At 40.5% G+C, this 12,916-nt stretch overlaps 1 protein-coding gene across 1 annotated transcript; it reads right to left on the bottom strand.

Annotated features, from left to right (window-relative positions):
• Positions 1-1,295: 1,295 nt before the first annotated feature.
• PSMA4 (proteasome 20S subunit alpha 4) lies at positions 1,296-11,513 on the bottom strand. Its single transcript, XM_054042516.1, has 9 exons — positions 11,328-11,513; positions 10,547-10,569; positions 10,032-10,074; positions 7,795-7,957; positions 6,230-6,307; positions 4,229-4,317; positions 3,162-3,292; positions 2,793-2,916; positions 1,296-1,707 (listed from the first exon to the last, which is right to left on the bottom strand). Exons 2-9 carry the CDS (start codon positions 10,547-10,549, stop codon positions 1,553-1,555), a joined length of 786 nt encoding a protein of 261 aa, XP_053898491.1. The 5' UTR covers positions 10,550-10,569; positions 11,328-11,513; the 3' UTR covers positions 1,296-1,552.
• Between the last annotated feature and the right edge of the window lie 1,403 nt (positions 11,514-12,916).

The following is a 12,916-nucleotide window of genomic DNA, read 5'->3' as shown; positions in this document are numbered from 1 at the left end:
TCAGACTGCGGGCAATTTTTGGCCACATTTGGAGGAGGTACTTTACCAGTCAAAACTATCTGGGATAGATTATACAAAATAAAATGACACATGAAACTGAACTCAACTTTTTTCAGATCAACTTCAATCCTGTGAACCTGGTTTCCTTTAGAGGAACAGTAAGAAATACTGAATATTAAACTAAAGGCCCAATGACCAATATTACAGCTTGAAATCCATCAGTTAAAGCCCCCTCAGTTAAGGAACAGTCTTATTTTTTAGAATTACCTGTGATATTCTGGGATGTGTCAGAGAATTGAGACTATTGAATAGAAAGGACAGTAAAAAAGGCACATCACCACCTATACAATACCTATTTGGCTGGTTACCCTAGATGAAATCCCTTTAGCATTGAATGAAAAGTTAGTTCTTCTAAGTTGTAGGACTTCATCGTATAATATTTGTTCCATATGGATTTTTATTTCATACTTAATGGGTAGAACTTTAAGTTTGGGCTAGTTTTTTGTTGTTGTTTTTTTTACCTCACCCAATAATTTAAATGTCTAGTTTGTCAGTACTTAGTGAGGAGTATTAAAAAGGGGCACTGCACATTGATTTAGGTTTATTCAGATTTTTTTTTAAGTATTCTCATAAATTTTAAAGCAAATGGATACAGCTGTTGGGAGCGGTTTAATCCTTCCCTACAATGTCAGAAAAGCCAGTAGCATCAAGCTAGGACATGAAAACAAGATGAAACTGTTTAATGCCCTTGGAATACAAAAAAACAGTCAAACAGCCTAAGTTCTGTGGAAGTGGTTGATTTAAAGATGGATCTTAAAGATAGTTTACTTTTTCTTACAAATACCTTCTTTAGGGAGGATAATGTTACTTACTTGTGAGAAAATAGCTTATTTTGATATCTTAATCATTTAAACTTTGGCAATTAGTTTATTTGAAAGTGTATACTTTTCTGGAAGGTTATATTATTAAACTAACAGTATTTACTACAAATTAGAAGTACTCTTACTGCTTACAGGAATATTAGTGGAGCAGCCTTGATATTATAAAACTTAATATGCCAAAAAATTATAGATAATCTTGTGTGACAAATATACTTTCATTCAGTATTAGAATTTTAAATAGGAAATGTTCTGTAAAGGTGTTCTAAACTTCTGAAAGGCTTTATTTTTCACAGTAGTGTCATAACTGTTATTTACCAAGTAGCTACATATAGGCTCTAGACTGATTTAAAATATTTAACTTCCCTCAAATCAGTGTATTTAGATATTACTGATGAAATAAAATACCCATTACCATTCTTTTAACATTTTATTCTGTAATACAAAACAAAAAGATGTAAGAAATAAATGAATTCTAGAATTAAAGTAATAGTAATTCAATGCAAGAAGTGGTAAATCAAGTATTAAGTTTTATGATGACTGAAGGCCTGGCTCAATAAGTAATATTTCTGGCTTTTCCACTTTATCAGATTTGCAGGCTTTCATAAAGTGGAAATCCAAATCTTTCATTGAAGCAGGTCCTATATAATCTATAAAATGCCTGATTTCAAGTTCTATTTATCTTTTTCTTTTTGTTCTTTTTCCTTCTTTTCACGCTCAGATTTTGCTTCTTCCTCCTCATGTTTTTTTATCAACTGTTCCACCTCTTTTTGCTTTAGTACTCTAATTATTGTCTTTCCATTCTCTCTTGTCAATGTTGCAATTTCAACTGAAACAGACAGAAAATATTTGCATTGTTACTTTTACCTAAAATCAGTAATACTTAATAGCCAAGGTTCTTTATGGTTAGGATTGTCAAAGGAGCCCGAGGGAGTTAGGCACCAAACTCAAAACAGTCTCCTTTGAAAATCTCAGCTTAAGGCCTTGATTCTGTCAACACTTTTGTACAGGTGTTACTCACATGAGTGAGTAGTAAAAAAAATAAATGGACTACTCTCATATACAGGGCTGTCCCTAGGGGCGTGCAGGGCCCGGGACATAGGCACCAAGTTTCTGCCGGGGAGGGGAGGAGGGGGGGAAGAGGGTGCTCCCCCTACCCCTTCCCCAAGGCCCCATCCACCCTCTCTCTTCCCCTCCTGCCCCCTCCCCACGCAGTTCTGCGCCCTCGCTCCTCTCCCCTCCCCCGCAGCACCTTCAGACACCGGGAAACAGCTGATCGTTGGTAGGCGCTGGGAGGGAGGGGGAAGCGCTGATCAGCGGGGAGGCACTGGAAGGAGGGCTCTTCCTCACCCCCCCCCCCCCCCCCCCAAGCGCAGGGCCCGGAGTAGTTACCCCGATTCACTGTACCCTAGGAATGGCTCTGCCCATATAAACAAAGTTAAGCACGTGCTTGTTTGCAGGCTCAAGGTTGAGAGTTAGTAATTCCTGCATCTGCAAAACTGGCCATTGTCCACTGAAACTGAGTGGCAATATAATAGAGAGAGAAGGTGGGAGAGGTAATATCTTTTATTGGACCAATTTCTGTTGGTGAGAGAGGCAAGACAGTGGTCCGTGTGGCTCAAAAGCTTGTCTCTCTCACCAAAAGAAGTTGGTCCAATAAAAGATACTACCACTCCCACCTTGTTTCTCTAATATCCTGGGATTGACACGGCTAAAACTACCCTGTGCGGCAATATAATACATTAGTTTGTTTTCTAAAACTGCATTATCACTGACTTTTTTTTTTTATTAAAAAGCAATTGTTTGAAACACATCCAGTTTATTGTAATCTTTTTACAGCAAGTGTTTGGGTTTTTCAGCAGCAAGGAGTTAAAGCAGGTTCACCTTTAAATATGGGAGAGCAATACTGCTTACCTTTCTCTGCAGAGAGTTTACTAACATCCATGGTTTTGTTTAGCACTTTAACGGCTAAAGCAAGTGCAGATTTCAAGGTCATTGCTCCTTCTTTATAGTCTTGTTTTAACATTGACACAGCTGCCTGTCAGACAAAGAATGGAGATTTATTTAATGCAAAGCAATGCATATAGGCAATTTAAAGTTCCGGTGTCAGTCGTCAGAGATCATTAATACTGCTGGCATTAACATTCCTGTAGGAAATGTTTTACAACTATTTCTGCTTGTAGTAGTAATGAATATGGAATTGTGGTTAGTACAGTACAACTGTAAACCTATTTATCATGGACAAGTTCATTTATTTTGTTTTATTAAGAAAAAATATCTTACAGCACTATTATTCCCAATGCATGTGGCTTTCCATCCTCCATAGTTTCCACTAGGATCACTCTGATACAGCTGAAATCCATAATGTTTATCCCAGCCAATGTACAGCAATGAAACACCAAAAGGACGTTTTCCTGTTAAAATACAAGGGTATTAGTAATCTAAATTTAGTAACAAGATTGGTCCCGAACGCTGCTTTTAAAAAAAGAGTCAAGGAAAATGTTAAATCCTTTCCTCTGAGCTAGGATTTAATAGACTGCTCTGTACTTCTGGTATTTTAGATAAGCTCTACTATAAATCCTTTTATTGTTTCCTTCTAAGATGTGAGGAAGAATGCTGGAGTCTTATTTCAATCTCTTACACTACCAGCAATTTATTTCCATGTAAACAAACTGGAATTTACCACCTTAGTATCTTAAAACAAATCTTCAATGACCATCCTTAAATTTTTAGCATAAGAGCTCCAGAAACCAAAGTACATTAATGGTCAAGCCACACTACAGATATAATGGAGGTTATCAGCCAGTTAGGGTCTTCTGTGTTTTAACACTTTTATTGCTTGTGTTTGTGGAAACATCACAGTTCTGTGTATTTGGAAACACTCCCTAGGCTATAACATTGTTCTCTTACAGTCACAGAACCATGTCGTCTGACCCACACTAATAATTAAAAAAAGTATTTGAAGACAGATGCCCCTAGCCACAGCTGCTAGTCCATAGTTACATTGGTACAATATATGGGTCCTAGATTTAAAAAATAAATAAATAAAATACACAAAACTAATTTCTTCCTGTTGGGATTCAGGGCATTCCTGTGCTCAAAAAGCCCTACATCTCAGCCACCAACTTTTCAATAGTGATTAATGGCTGTGTGTATACCAGCAAATTTAGTATCTATAAATTCATCATCATTTCAATGCCATCACTTGAAAACAAAAGTAAATTCCTTCAGCAATTTTTCAGGGGTCATTTGCGCTTAGCAATTTTATAGGCCAGTAACCAAGTATTGTAAATAACTTCATAAAATCATTCTTTAGACATTTAAAAGTTCAAATATGTTTCATTTATTACCTCCAAACTGTGTATAAGCTTGCTTGATATCACACAGTGCTGTTACCAACTGCTCACAAGGAATTGGTTCTTGATACTGCAATAGATACCTAATATTAAAAAAAAATATAAAAAATATATTTTTCAAAATACTCCTTTTGTTTTTCAGCTCCATAATTCAGGTACAGAGCTCAGCACAGCAATGCTTAAGATATTATTTTGATTCACAGTTCTATCAGAATGAGAATGGAAATCCCAAAACACACAGCTGGTACCACAGCAAAAAGTACTAGGCCTCCCTATTATTTAGTAATTCTTACCAGCCAATTTGCAATGTGGCTGTGATAGCAACCTCCATGGAAACTGTACTTTTTTGCAACAGGGGAATGAAAAATAAAATTAGCTAGTGGAAGGATGAGAATGAGCAGAAGGTAATACAAAACAAGTCTCTGAACAAGATCCCTGGCACTGATGTCTTTGTTACCAAACTTTCGAATGGAAGACATGTGCCAAAGTTGTTTCACAAGACTTAATAAAAAAAACAAATCACTTTGAATTTGTCCATAATGATTAGGTTGTACATTAGTCACAAAAGTGAGTGGGCTCAGTATATTACCTGATGATGGCCCATGAGCAGAGACCAATGAATCTGGAACAATCTTTTTGGAGCAGGATAAATTAGGAGAGAAAACATGTTGGCAAGACAGGTGTATTGTAAAAATTAAAAAATGAAAGCAGCGTGAATCTTACAAGGATGGCTATAAGAATGGAATAACGAGTTACCCAAAAAGGACTGAGGTTAGCAATTTAGTAAAGAGTACACATGCCTGTAACTTTACATTTCAACTCAACTTCTATTACTTGTGACATTACCATCACAACGTCTGTAAATTTACTATAAGACTACAGCTATAATAATAATAATAAAAAATTAAGAAAAATGTATTAAAGTAATGGACCAGATCCTTGGGTATAATGAAAGTGTACCCTTTCACAGGTCTGGGTGATAGTATGCAAATATAGTTTAAATTATATGAATGGCTTTGTACTCCATGAGGTTATATGGCAAATAAAATGTTTCTTTATTAGAAACCAAATTTATATTTGAGAACACTTTCTGTAATTATATATTATTCCTTATTTAAGGAATCAGACAACTTTGAAGCTGCATACGTTTATTAGGTCTTTACCTAGCTATCCAGTAGTTAAGTGTTTCATTTTTAAAAAAGGACATTTCTGAAGTAAAGTACACTAACTACCTCTAACATATTGACAATAAATTGATTAGCATTTCACTGGAACAGGGTAATCCTTAGTGGATGTAATCCAACCATTTTGGTTATCTATTTTATGCAATGTAAACAAACGGGGAAACGATACTGTTTCCTTTATTGCGCTATATGACTAGAGATTCAGCTAGAAACTGGAGCTGTCTGGAATACATAACAAGATAATGTAAAACACAGTTTCACAGATTGTTATTTTCCATTTTCTTGGCCTGGTGTGTCAAATCATCTAAAACTGAACAAATTTATCTTCTGCTAGTATATTTAGTTATCTGAATAGTGTTAAAGTTGGGTATATGCGCCATATACATAGGCCACAAAAAGGAGGCTCACATGCAAGGCATTAGATTTTATAACATGTATACAATTGGACCAGAATAGTAAATAGGAATTATAAAATAAGCAGATCCAGAAGTTCAATTTGTTGACTGGTACCAGGTATTCATTAAGCCATTGGTTAGGTTCTGGTAAATGTTAAAGCTCTGTTAGAGCTACTCCTTTTAGTTCACATGAGCCAACCATACATGAAAGTAAAAGCAAAACTTAATTTAGTCAGGGGCAAAAATGTAGAACATTTATTCCTTTTGTTTGATTAAACTTTAATACATACACGGAGACCAAAAGAGAAGCATATTCCTTGTTAGAGGATTAAATTTGAAGTCAGGGTTAGTCTTAAGTCCTCATTTTCACATGTTACAGCTCTTAAGTAAAGCTACAAGAATATCTGTAACCATACCTTTGTGCAATAAGTCTCAGTTCATTTGTTAGAACATTAGCATCTGAAGTTATCCCTGCAACACTGCAAGCCATATCCCTGAAATATAAATACACACGTTCACTGGATTGTTATTCATTCCCGAGCAATAGTTATATCATTATGCAACATTGCAGAGGAAGAATACCGTTTCATACCTACAATGAAACCCACATACTGTAAAACAAAAAAGGCCATAAGCTCCTGCCACTGCATTATGTCAGATACATGTTGTAACCACTCCCGTAACAGCACAGTAACATTCTGACAACCTTTTATTCGGGTCAAACATACTGTGCAATGACCAACTAAAACAAAGCTTTAAATTCTTATTAATGGAGATTCTAGAGGATATTCAGTGTGTGCGCAACTGACAACCTGGTTAATTGTTACTGGAAAAACAATTTGAGAGAAACAACTGATTCAGATGAGAACAGATGAGAATTTTCTTAGCTGTATTTATTTTTAGCAAAGAGTATTGCATATCCTTAACTGTGCCAAGTAGCTTAAATTTAGTGTTTCTCCTGCTGAATTTGAGATGGCTATAAAATATCCACTGCTCGAGCAGACAGGATCAAATACAAAAGTAGAAAAATAATCCAGGTAGTGGATTTAGAGGAAAAAAAGTAGGAGCAGACACAAGTAATCACCCCTTTGATTGTAAGTAACAGGATTCCTGAATAACCCAGTTCTTCCCCCCCTGCTGAATAAGCCCCTGGCTGCCCCCAGGATTGAGGCAGAAAGGAGGGGGGAAAGAGGACAAAGTCACTTATGCCTCACGTGCACCGAGCAGAACTCCAGTGAACATGAGTATCTAGACCTTTATTGGGCAGAGTGGAAAACAATCCACAGTATGATTCTTGCTGGTAACACTGGTGGTAAAAATCTGAATAATTAGAAAAAAAGATTGAGAAATGGATCATCTCTACTACAGTTATGTCATAGAATATTAATGCATGCTTTACTCATATTCACAGAAAATACAAAAGACAAAAATGCATGATTTGAAATGTGACTTGCAGCCTCTACAAACTAAAGATAACACATAAACAAGACAGGGACCAATATTATTGCAGAAATAATGTGCAGAATTGTTCAGTTTTAAAACAGAACAGAGAGCAAATGAAGAAAATCAGGGAGTGGAAGGTAATGTATGTAACAGAGTGCACATCACTGAAATATGAAAACCTATCAGCAATAGGTAAATTTGTTCAAGAGTAAATTTGAAAATTAGGAGAAATGAGGAAATCAGAGAGCAGAGCGTTATCACATAAATACTAATGCAGTGATAGCACCCCGTATTGGGAAATACTAGCTCCCATTACAAAAAACATTCCCATATTCACTTTAACATATGGGTTATTCTGTCTGGAAAAGAAAGATTTTGCTATAACCATAATTTTTGAGAGCTGCTAAAGTTAACACAGATAAAATAATTTCACTCAAGAACTCAAAACTCTTCAAGTTGTCTGAATGACAGAGGTAATTAAATACCCTATTAGCAATTATAACAGCAGTGAACATATTTCACCAACATCTCAACTTACTCATTAAGCTTGTATATTTTCTCTGAAAAAAAGACTTCATCAAGAAGCTTGTGGATGTTGCGCCGTTCTGCTGCTAACAATACACCATCATTTGCTAAAATTCCAAGGCAAGTGCCTGCATGTCCAATTGCTTCCATAGCATATTCAACTTGATACAAGCGACCTAGAAAAAGAGGTTTAAGTTGGTAAATTCAACCATTTAACTCTGAAGAGGGCCAATCCTACAAGGTGTTGAGCACCTCGCACAACATAATAAGCATAACTTAACCAATTCTCACTGAAGTCATCACATCACAAGATCAGGTCCTAGGTCTGTCACTGATGGCAAGTTAATTGGTCAGAATCAAGTAAGAAATCCAATGAACACGCACAGTGGCAGGTTCAGATAGAAAAAAGCCTTGCCCTTATAGAGAATTTTAAATGCAAGTTATCTACAACAGTGGTTCTCAATTGGGGGTCCGCAAACCCTTTCAGAGGGCCCACGGGGCCCCGCAGATAAAACCCAGAGCCCAAGCCCCAGCAGCTCCCGCGGGGCTGAAGCCAGGAACTGCGGGGTTGAAGTCCCAATCCTCAGCACCCCCGACAGGGCTGAAGCTGGGAGCAGCAGGGCTGAATTCCAGAGGGGCAGATGCCCTGAGCCCATGGGCAGAGTTGGGAGGACACAGGGGTGTTGCCCCCCTGAAACTACAGTACAAGAGCAGAGCCAGTCCTGGGGCAGCTCCACCCCTCTCCCCACGGCCAGGTAAGAGGTGAGAAGCCAGAGCCAGGCAGTGCAGGACAGCTGCTGCTCTGGCTGGTGCCATGAAGCAGGCACCTGCGGAGTTCCCTCATCTCCTGCTGCTGCTAGTGCAGGTGGTTGAAGCTGCTCCTCAGCTCCCAGCCCCCTTTGCTCACACAGCTGGCAAGAGCTGCTTGGGCAAGGGGACCCGGTTTCATGGCTGGCAGAGCCCTCAGGGAACAGAGACTGCAAGGGAGGCCTCCTGGCATACGGCCTCTAGCTACCCCTCTGCCCGCACACAGCCCCTAGCTACCACCTCCCTGCACCATGAGTGGTTTTCAAACTTTTTGAGCTGAGCCTCCACTTTGGAGTTATAATTTTTGGTTGCGCCTCCCTCCTCATCCCCCTCCCCCTCAATCCAGACAGGCGGGTGGCCTGCTGAAGAGAGTTGGGGTGGAGGTGGCACTCCCTCCCCGGACTCTGCTGGGAGCTGGCTCAATCCCCCCCACCCCTGAACTTCCTCCTCTCCCCACTGGGCCCTGGAGTTTTTATACTATGATGTGGGGAGCCTCAGAAAGAAAAGGATTGAGAAACCCTGATCTACAAAACTAACTGAAGCAGAAGCAGAGACAAAAACCATGAATTTTTCAAGATTCAAAAAGGAGTTGTAGACAATTCTATGAATAAATAGCATCAAATGTTACACTAGATAGGATACTATTGTATGGACTATTAATACTCATGTGTCAGGACTTAGCCAATAGCTGGGAAATGTTTTCTGTGTGTCATTCCACTGCCTAGGATAGTACTGAACAATGGTTTGAATTTTGGAAGGTTAATACCTTCCTCTGATGCATTCAGCATTAAACACTGTTGACAAAAGGAAACAGGATACTGAGTAGATAAACCTTTTGGTCTGTTCCTACATGAAAATTCTTATGGTTTTGCATTTCTTACTTTTGTGCAGTGTTTCCGGAGTTATAAGGATGAATGCGGTTGTCTTTCTGGAAACTGGGGGTGTATCGAGGCTGGCACAAGGAACCCTCTTGGCTGACAAAGTTTACTGCAAAATCTCACTGAATTTTGCCCAAAGCTGGACTGAAAAAACACACCCAAACTTACTACCAAAAGGGTGGTGGCAGTCAGCCCCTCTGGGCACGAACACGTAATTCACTGCCAATGGAACCGGCAAGAACCATATATAAATTAAGCTGGAGAGCCTTCAAAAAGAAATGTAAAGAAGCAGATCTCAATTAGATAGAAGAACTTTTATACTTTATTCTTAAAATTATCTCAATTTGCATTAAAATTAAAAGCATATCTCCACTATGGCCATGAACTCCCTTATAGTTTTGGGTGTTCCTCTTAATGAGAAGATCCGATTTCTGTGTCACAAATGAACTCAGGCAAATTGTCAACACTCAAAACGTCTACATATTTCAGTTGCTATTTAAAATTTTTGGGGAGGCATAAGGAGAGAAGTTGATTGGTTATGTGGTTCCCATTTACAGAACAATACCTTCTGGAGAAAATATAGTAGTTCTGGAATCATATCTTCGAGACTGTAACAAAAACATAAGAGAACAACTCTTGTTATTTTTTTCCCTTTAAACAGAAGAAACTTTATTCAGTAATACTGTCAATCATGTTCAGCAGTAACATAGTGATTTCAGTTTAATATCGGTGAGACGTATAGCATTACAGGTAGTTTTGTTGCCATCATTGTATTAGTTACCTTTTTTTTACTAGTCAAGGGACAGAGTGTTCAATTTGCATTTACGTCAATGCTTTTTCCTTTATCCCTATCCCAATCATTGTCTTCCTCACAAAGCTTTACAACTAATGCTGTAAACACTTCTGCACATGCTTAATTTAGGTAAGAAATCCCAATTTAAGGTGGTTAAAGTTAGGCATGTGTATAAGTATTTTCAAGACTGGGGCCTCTATTATTTAAAGTCATTTAGCTGCAGAGAGCTTAATGATACTGCTGAACTCAGGCACAAAAAGGTCTCTATTTCATGCATAGTAACTCACCATTTTGCTTGTATGTTGTTACACTGTAAAAAAAAAAAAACAGTCAATACAAAGAATAGGTTTGTAGACCATAACTACATATATTTATCACTTAGACATTGAAAAATGATGTACGAAAGTACTAGTTACAGTAATTAGCGCTCAATAACAGAACCGCCATTTCTTTATTATTCTAATAGAAGGGTCTTTTTAAATGTTGTGGTTAAGTTTTTAATATACATGAATCTCAGTGATAAGATAATTAAAAGGGGGTCGTGGGAATCACCTTGACAGGTGGCAAGTAAACCCGGTAAAAAAGATCCCTTTTCCTGCATTATGTCAAAGTAGAAATCGTTGTAATGAAGCTGATCAGTGCCTGTACAAGTGTTGAGGCGGGGGCAGGTTTCTCCCCCCCATTCTCCTGCAAAGTCCATATTCCCAGAGAGAGAAATCTTGGGACAGACAAGGCACCATCCCCTGCACGAGAGGAACTTGGGAGCTAAGTCTCCCGGCCCACTGAGAAAGCGGGGGGTGGAGGGAAGAGAGGCAGGCCCTGCCCAGCCCCCTTACGCCCCGTCCTACCGAGAGGGGCTGGGGCAGCCACAGTCCCGTGAGAGAGGCGATGGGGTTCCCCCGGCCCAAGGAGGCCGGCTTGAGCCCAGTTCGCAGGCGGCTGCACTGCAGAGTCATCCCCCTCCCCCCGCAGCACGGGAAGGCCCCACCGCCTCCCAGTTCACACCGGGGTTGCTACTCTCCTCGGGCCCACCCTGCCCCACCCCTCGGGCGGCCGCCCCGCACTCACCGCCGCGCTAGGTGCACTGAGGGGCCCGTCCACCGGGAAGAGACTGTGCTGCCACCGGCCACCGACTCAACCCCTCACCGCCTGCCAAAATGGCCGCTGCGCACGCGCGCTAGCATGGCCTGGCCCATTGGCCGGGGCACTCCCGAGTCCCGGCTCAGCGAGGCGCTGCCGGGGGCGAGGCGAGGCGAGGCGGGCGGCTGAGCGTGCGGGGAAGACCGCCCTGCCTGGGGAGAGAGGGTCTGGTGAAGGATCGCTCCGCTCCTAGTCCGGGCCTCTCGCTCCCCTGGCCAGGCGCCTCCGAGCTGGAGCAGGGAGCGCGCGGTCACACCGGCAAGGGCTGGGCTGGGCTCGGCTCCTGCCCCTTCAATGTGTCCGTCATGTCAACAGCTCCGGAACTGCCTCACTAAACCCCCTTGTCGCTGAGAACGCGCCAGCCCTGGGGAGGCCTTGAATCTGCCCGGCCTGGCGCCACGGCACTGCAGGTTCCTCAACTCTTCTTCAGTAACCAGACTGGAGAGAGAAATAGCCGTGTCCCCAGGGGTCTGGTCAATATATTCATAAATGCTCTGGAAAAAGGGGTAAACAGTGAGGTGGCAAAACTTGCAGATGATACAAAACTACCCAAGATAGTTACTTCCCAGGCAGATGGCGAAGAGCGACAAAAGCATCTCTCAAAACTGGGTGACTGGGCAACATAATGGCAGATGAAATTCATTGTTGTTAAATGCAAAGTAATGCACATTGGAAAACATAATCCCAACTATCCATATAAAATGTTAGCGCCTAAGTTAGCTGAAAGCGATCTAGAAGTCATTGTGGATAGTTCTCTGAAAACATCCACTCAATGTGCACTGGCAGTCAAAAAAGTGAACAGAATGTTGGGTATCATTAAGAAAGGGATAGATAATAAGACAGAAAATATGATATTGCCTCTATATAAATTCCGGGCATGCCCACATCTTGAATACTGCATGTAGATGTGATCACCCAATCTCAAGATATATTGGAATTGGAAAAGGTTCAGAAAAGGGCAACACAAATGATTAGGGGTATGGAAAGGCTGCCATATGAGGAGAGATTAATAAGACTGGGACTTTTCAGCTTGGAAAAGAGATGACTAAGGGGAGGGGGGGGTATGGTAGAGGTCTATAAAATCATGACGTGTTGAGAAAGTAAATAAGGAATTGTTATTTACTCATAACACAAGAACTAGGGGTCACCAAATGAAATTAATAGGCAACAGGTTTAAAACAAACAAAAGGAAATATTTTTTACACAGTGCAACAGTCAACCTGTGGAACTCCTTGCCAGAGGATGTTGTGAAGGCCAAGACTATAACAGGGTTCAAAAAAGAACTAGATAAGTTCATGGAGAATAGGTCGATCAATGGCTATTAGCCAGGATGGGCAGAGATGGTGTCCCTAGCCTCTGTTGCAAGAAGCTGGGAATGGGTGACGGGGGATGGATCACTTGATTACCTGTTCTGTTCATTCCCTCTACGGCACCTGGCATTGGCCACTGTTGGAAGATAGGATGCTGGGCTAGAGGGACCTTTTGTCCGACCCAGTGTGGCTGTTCTTATGTTCAGC

The sequence above is a fragment of the Malaclemys terrapin genome, chromosome 10, assembly GCF_027887155.1.
Source record: "Malaclemys terrapin pileata isolate rMalTer1 chromosome 10, rMalTer1.hap1, whole genome shotgun sequence".
Lineage (NCBI taxonomy): Eukaryota > Metazoa > Chordata > Testudines > Emydidae > Malaclemys > Malaclemys terrapin.
The sequence above is the reverse complement of the archived record's forward strand: the minus strand, read 5'-3'. Positions and strand labels throughout refer to the sequence as shown.

Excerpts from the sequence above, each read along its gene's own strand:
- PSMA4 (XM_054042516.1), bottom strand. Across the intron at positions 4,318-6,229 it reads CTGAGACTTATTGCACAAAG|GTATCTATTGCAGTATCAAG; the intron begins GTATGGTTACAG and ends TTTTAATATTAG. Across the intron at positions 3,293-4,228 it reads AGCTTATACACAGTTTGGAG|GAAAACGTCCTTTTGGTGTT; the intron begins GTAATAAATGAA and ends GTATTTTAACAG.